This window comes from Siphateles boraxobius, unplaced genomic scaffold, assembly GCF_051911475.1.
Source record: "Siphateles boraxobius isolate OS27281-9 unplaced genomic scaffold, OSU_SipBor_1 41, whole genome shotgun sequence".
Taxonomy (NCBI): domain Eukaryota; kingdom Metazoa; phylum Chordata; class Actinopteri; order Cypriniformes; family Leuciscidae; genus Siphateles; species Siphateles boraxobius.
This window is the reverse complement of record NW_027509042.1, coordinates 36,062,464-36,069,018: the sequence shown is the minus strand read 5'-3', so window position 1 is coordinate 36,069,018 and position 6,555 is coordinate 36,062,464. Positions and strand designations below refer to the sequence as shown.

Genomic DNA, 6,555 nt, shown 5'->3' with positions numbered 1-6,555 from the left:
CCTTATTATAGCAAAATAAAAAGAAGTGATGTTTAACTAAAGTGATTTTTGCTTATTCATATGGTTGACCTGGATCATTGAAGGTCAGCAGCAAAGCATTGTTTAATAAAGTAAGATTAAATACATCAAGTATATTTTTAACATTTCATTTTTGCAGGCTTGCATAATACTCCGAGTTTGCATTTCACTGTTTTTATCATTTTATCAAACACATCTCTTTGACCCACCACACACAACACATTATCAACTTCAATAATTCAATGTTAGGCTGCATAGATTAGGTCAGCCAGAACTAGGAACACTTCCCATAAATCCTGATGTACTCGTTGCATCACTAGAAGAATGGCATCTATGCTGATATTAGTCTCTTTGTTTATCCCAAGGTTTATCACAGTCCGCCAGATTCAGGCCGTCTCCAGATCTGATGAAGGACATGCACCTGGAAACAACGAAATCTCTCTCCTCTGTGAAAGCCTCCTTCCCTTCCCTTTACCTCTGCACAGATAAAACTTTGTCAAAATGATTCCAGTTCACATGGAATCGACAAACATTGAATTTTTAAGGCCAGACAAGTAGTTTGTTGAGGTCAATTTGTAAAGAAAGACTGTGTCTATTCAAATATGTCTATTCAAACGCGTATACCTATAGACTAAGCACATAATATGCATGGCGTCAGCGTTTTCACAGATTCGCGTTTTTGAAGTTTAGGCAGAGATGACGTTTCTTTTTTAATTTGTCAACACTTGCACCTTGGAACCTATTTCAAGGTTTGCGTTCTCGAGCCACCACGCACTGTTGTTGTGCGGATGAGAGGGCCAGAGCGCATTAAGGGTTTTCTGTTAGAACGGTGTTGTGTAAGCGACCGCTAAGTTAATAACTAATGATCTTTGCAACGGAAGTGAATCAATCAAAACTAACTTTAGCTGGACAATAACTTCATTCTAGAGCTGCTTTAAAGCCCAAACCATCTTTGTTACTTAAATTTCATATCACTGTAAAGCTGCTTTGAAACAATCTATATTGTTAAAAGGGCTATATAATGAAGGTGACTTGAGGAATACTTAATCTGTTTTTGTGCTAGTGAGACGAGTAAATGCATGCTCACATTTAGTCTAGAACTACAACAAGCCAGCTCATGTTTAGGCAGCACACACAACACCTCTGCGCTTACTCCCGATTTCTCTCAACATGCAGACAGGAAAGCTGTCAGTAAATAAATGTAAATTAAAAAGTAGTGTTACTTTGCTAGTTACTTGAAAAAAGTAATCTGATTACGTACTTGTAATGTGTTACCCCCGACACTGATTTTTACTACCTACCTGAACCACAGCGGCACATTCTCACTGTCCTTACTGCTAAATAAAGCCAGAACACAACCCTTTAAGATATACCATGTTTTATTGGCAAAAAATATGGTAAGTGTGGTTATATTTTCACATAATACACAGAATGTATAAAGAATGAATATGAAAAAGATCATTTAAAAACAATTGAGGTCTGCTTTGGCACTAATTTTGAAAGCAATTTCAAGCAATATATGGTTTACTCCTATGTTCACATATAACATCATACTGGCAAATTAGCAAATATATTTCATTCAGTGCTCTTCTTGGAGTGCATACTGTACTTGTCATTAATCCGCTTCAGAGAGACATAGTACACAAGATGAACTGCAGGAGGGAAATTGAAGATGTTACAACAGCTTCCTATATGCTTTCATGAAGTAACCCATTTTACTTCTACAATGAATTAGTAAAAACCATCTTAGATTTTAAAAAGAAGTGGTAGAAGTGAGGCAGAAAATATAGGCACTGAAATGGGAAAACTTTGTCTTCACTTACATCATCATACTGGAAGTTCACCATTCCCTGCTGCATTGTATCTCTCCTCCTAAAGTTGTCTACGTAAAAAAAAAAGTCATGCAGTGTTTGATCAAAAATACAAATAACAGAATACTTAGTATAACTATAATCGGTGTAGTTGTAATAATCATGTTTTGTATAGATTTGTATTTCTAAATTTAACAAAAAGTGTCACCTGTAAGTGCCCTTAGCCTCACACAACACGCCACATAGTCATCAAAGTAGATCTTTCCAGACTTGCTGTAGCGTTTGATGATGGCGTTCAGTGCCTGTGGGCTAATTCGGAAACCTGTGCAATCATGACAAAAAATTTTTTCTTACATAACAGTCTCCAAGGCTATTGGCTAAGACCTGTACATTGTGCCATACATGTACAAGGACAGGTTTGATTTTATCTTAAAGCTCAACATTAGTGACTTGTTATTTATTCTTTGAGAGATATTTTGCCCTGAGAACCAGCTACTTTTTAATCTCAGTCAATAGAAATAGACTTTAATTATACTTCTATGAAAGATCACACTCACCCATGTTAACAAGGCACTGAGACATCTCAGGAGGATCCACCGTTCCACTGCCGTCCCTGTCCACCATTATGAAGTTCTGCTTCCAGCCGTTTAGCACAGTGAACAGTTCTTTAAACTCATTGAACCCCATCTTTCCGGTGTGATCTCTCTGTACACACATGCGTAAAGAATCTAAACCACTTCAAAATGTTGGGATACTGCATGAAGCAAACTTTTGACTCAAGTTGTAGAGATAAGAACAGAGCTTTTTCATTTTTCTGTGAAGGATACATCCAGCATGGCAATCATAATCCTGCAGGTTTCCAAACTGAAGGCTGCAAAAAAAGAAAAAAAAAAGGGGGGAAGCAGCGCGGTGAGCATGATCCACTCGCTCTATATTATTGATTTGCTAGTCCAAGCATTTGGAACTAAAAATCCTTCTACAATCTTTGTACTCACGATTGTAGGTGCCACTGATTCCAGTCTGGGTGAGGCACCTTTGAAGTTCTTCAGCATCAACTTCACCATCCTGACATAAGATTTATGTTTACTACATGAACAACATAATGGGACAGAAAAGACAGTATAGCTAGCAGCTCTCACCTGACCAGCTATTGCTGTGAAATAGCCCCACATTGGGTCCTGGGCAGGAGAAGCAGGAAAACTCCCCTGGTACGCCCCATATGGCTGTGCTGGGTAACCACCTGCAGCCGGGACCCCTGGCATTGCCATACCATGAGCAGGAACTCCTGGCATTGGACCACCAAACTGCAAGTAAAAACGTGACACTTTTAAGCAGCCTTCTGTACTGATCGGAAACAAATTAATTTGCCTGAAAAACCAAACCTCAAAGTTTATTTAATAATCAATTAATTAATCAAATTAGTTATATATACTGAGCTGTATACAAACATTTAAATTGCACATATGGCAGTTTTATATCAACCATAATGACATAATTATGTTTCTACTCTAATTCATTGTTGAATTATGAATATTTAAATGGTGGTTGTAATATAAATTAGCTTTCTATGGACATCGAATGGCTTTCCTGAGATATTGACGTCTTGAAACATTGATGGAGCGATTACATGAGACATTTCAGTAAGTTGTACAGTTTCTTTTAACATACCTTCTGACGCACATTATTGTTTATTTCGTGCTATAAGTAATGAAGAAGAACTGAGGTGGCTACAGTGATATGTCAAAAAAGCACCAACACAGCATTTCTTGTTTGAATTTCATTAAAAAATGTACAGAATTTGAATGCTCACACTTTGTTTCGTATCAAAGCACAATGCTTATTGCGATTATTAGATGGTAATGTTAGGTGCGCTAAAAATTATGTTTACTGATGTTTTGTTCATGCATTAGCCTACCTGAAAACAGTATAGACAAAAATATCTTGGTTCATTGAAATGCAGATTGATTAAAAATGAGAAATCATTTTCAGATGTAAATTTCTGTTCATGACTACATTTAAGACTTGTTACAACTAGGTTCAGGGGTTCTGCCTCTGACAATAGGCTACAGCTATAATAAAATGTGCAATCTAAAACAACCTTTAGTGTCTGTTCAAAAGAATGTATCAACCAACCAATTGCTGAACATCATGTATTACTTACTCCACTTGGATTTGTTTTAAAACACACACACAATTGTCCAATTAAACTCATAACATTCCACTGAGTTTTACCAAGAGTACAGACAGGGGTGGCCAATCACTATTTGGCCTATTAAATAAACTCCAGCCTGTTCATAGCCAAAAGGCTTCACATGTGCTTTCTGTGGTGAAACCACATGTATGCTATATGGTCATATACCATCATGCATATATCGTTCATGGTAAATTAGACATGCATATAGATAGGCATGACTTGGAGCAGAAAATGTCAATAAAAGTGACTAAAAATATAAATAAATATTTGGAGTTATACACTCTCAGAAAAAAAGGGGGAAACAAACTTTCAAGGCTACAACAGCTTTTCCCAGTTGCAAGTCACAAGCTGTGGCTTGCTAAACCAGCATCATTTTCCCACATTTTTTCTTCCTGACTGTAGGAATTCAGCCTGAGAATTTAATTCACTTGATTCATTTAACTTATGTTTTTGACAAAGATGGACGACGTGCTTTGACACGCAGCAAAAAAAGAGAAAAATATATATTTTTTAGAAAAACATTTAAACATCCTTAAAATAAGATTTACTAGAAGTGAAAGTTTATGCTTAAAACAAGACAAATTATTTGCCAATAGGTTAAACAATTTAAAATTTCAATATAATTTGCTTTAGTAATGTTTCTTTCGATGTTTCAATGGAAACCAAAACAAGACAAAAATGTTATGGCTTATGTATTGTATTGTTGAAAATGTCCTTGCCCTTAAAAAATGTGTGGGTGGTGTAATATAGAATTGATTTCACTTGATTCAATAGCTTATGTTTTAGACATAGATGGATGACGTGCTGTGACTTTTTTTTGTGTGGAGATATTTTATAAAAACATCTAAACATTCTTAAAATAAAATTTCTAGAAGGCGAAGTGGACGTTTATGCATAAAACACATTTCAAAACATTTTAAAGAAAAAACAAAACAAAATTCTTCCACAATTTTAAATATCAAGATAAGTTGCTTTAGTAATGTTTATATGTTTCAATGGAAAACAAAACAAAACAATACAAAAAAGTAATGGCTTATATATTGTATTGTTGAAAATGTCCTTGCCCTTGAAAACCGGGTGGGCGGGCGGTAGGCAAATAATAGCCTAGCCCTTTATTAGTTAAAAAGTTACATTTCTTATACTGGACTCGAGTATAAGTTAACCTACTGCGGTTTCAATCGGTATGCCTAATAGCCTAACGTTACATATTAGTTTCACTTATGCCGAATCCATATTAGAGGAAATGTAATTACCGGTATTAAGTTATATGTAACGTTAATTGTTTAAATGTAACAATTCCGTAACTAGACAGATTTTTCAACCATTCTGGCGTTTTTTTAAAACTAATTATCGATTTATTTTTACATTCTGCAACATAACATATCTAAGTGATACTTACATTGTTATACCCAGGATACGCCATATTTAGTGATTGCACCCTCAAGGAAAAGAAACGACTTAAAAACGAATCTTATGGGAAAGTTTTCGGCGAGTCCAATCACTTCCGTACTTCGACTGTGACGGGAAGTCATATGGTGACGTCATTAGGATCAGCGTGACTGACAGCTATAGGGACTGACAAAAAAAGAGATAAGGACTGACTAAATAAAATTTATATATATATATATATATATATATATATATATATATATATATATATATATATATATATATACACACACACATATATATATATACACACACACACACACATATATATATATATATATATATATATATATATATATATATATATATATATATATACATACATATATATATACATACATATATATATATATATATATTTTTTTTTTTTTTCTTTTTCTTTTTTTTCTTTAAAAGATAGGGTGACTGACTGTGGTCGCTGAGTTTTAGTTTAACCTTACGTCATAAAACATGACTACATTATCTATGCAGAGCCGATTTTGGATTAACTCCAAATAGAAACCAAGCGGTCACTATAGGCTTGTTCGACTTGAACCGGCGCTGCGCAGACCGATCGGTTGATGACATCAAAGTACCGCGAGAGCGATTCAAAAGCATAAGGAGCCGTCTGCTCTCTAATCGCTCTCGCGGTACTTTGATGTCATCAACCGATCGGTCTGTGCAGCGCCGGTTCAAGTCGAACAAGCCTTATCTTACACGGAAGTCATGTGGCCATTTGACTGATAACCTTGGTGGCCAATGATATTGCGCAGTTTTGCTTATTAAATGCATCATGGGAATCACTATTACGTTCAAAATGGTCACAGACGTATTTACTGGTGATTAATTTTAATAGAGTTATTCTGTAGTAACTCGCCATTGGCTAGGGGTGACGTGTTTATCATTGGTGCGTGCTTAGATGGATTAACCATAAGGGCAATTGGGCAAGTGCCCATCACGCAATTTTTTTTTCTCTTTTAAAACAAGCGATTCATTCTCAAACGTAGTTCTAGCCTAGGCCTATATATACCCTTTCATCAGAACGTTCTAACTCTATTTTTTATTTTATTTTTATTTACAAAATTATACATGTAATAATACAAT

The 6,555-nt window shown here is 35.3% G+C and overlaps 1 protein-coding gene across 1 annotated transcript; it reads right to left on the bottom strand.

Annotated features, from left to right (window-relative positions):
* Positions 1-1,379: 1,379 nt before the first annotated feature.
* Positions 1,380-5,560, bottom strand: gca (grancalcin). Its single transcript, XM_077199253.1, has 8 exons — positions 5,423-5,560; positions 2,969-3,133; positions 2,825-2,894; positions 2,657-2,700; positions 2,387-2,534; positions 2,038-2,151; positions 1,842-1,900; positions 1,380-1,670 (listed from the first exon to the last, which is right to left on the bottom strand). Exons 1-8 carry the CDS (start codon positions 5,444-5,446, stop codon positions 1,644-1,646), a joined length of 651 nt encoding a protein of 216 aa, XP_077055368.1. The 5' UTR covers positions 5,447-5,560; the 3' UTR covers positions 1,380-1,643.
* Positions 5,561-6,555: the final 995 nt, after the last annotated feature.

What these genes read in the sequence shown, in the direction of transcription:
- gca (XM_077199253.1), bottom strand. Translation starts at nt 5,446, where the DNA reads ATGGCGTATCCTGGGTATAACAAT. An exon ending in CGTATCCTGGGTATAACAAT is followed by an intron (nt 3,134 to 5,422) that starts GTAAGTATCACT and finishes TTTTACTTGCAG; the next exon opens with TTTGGTGGTCCAATGCCAGG. An exon ending in TGAACTTCCAGTATGATGAT is followed by an intron (nt 1,671 to 1,841) that starts GTAAGTGAAGAC and finishes TCCCTCCTGCAG; the next exon opens with TTCATCTTGTGTACTATGTC.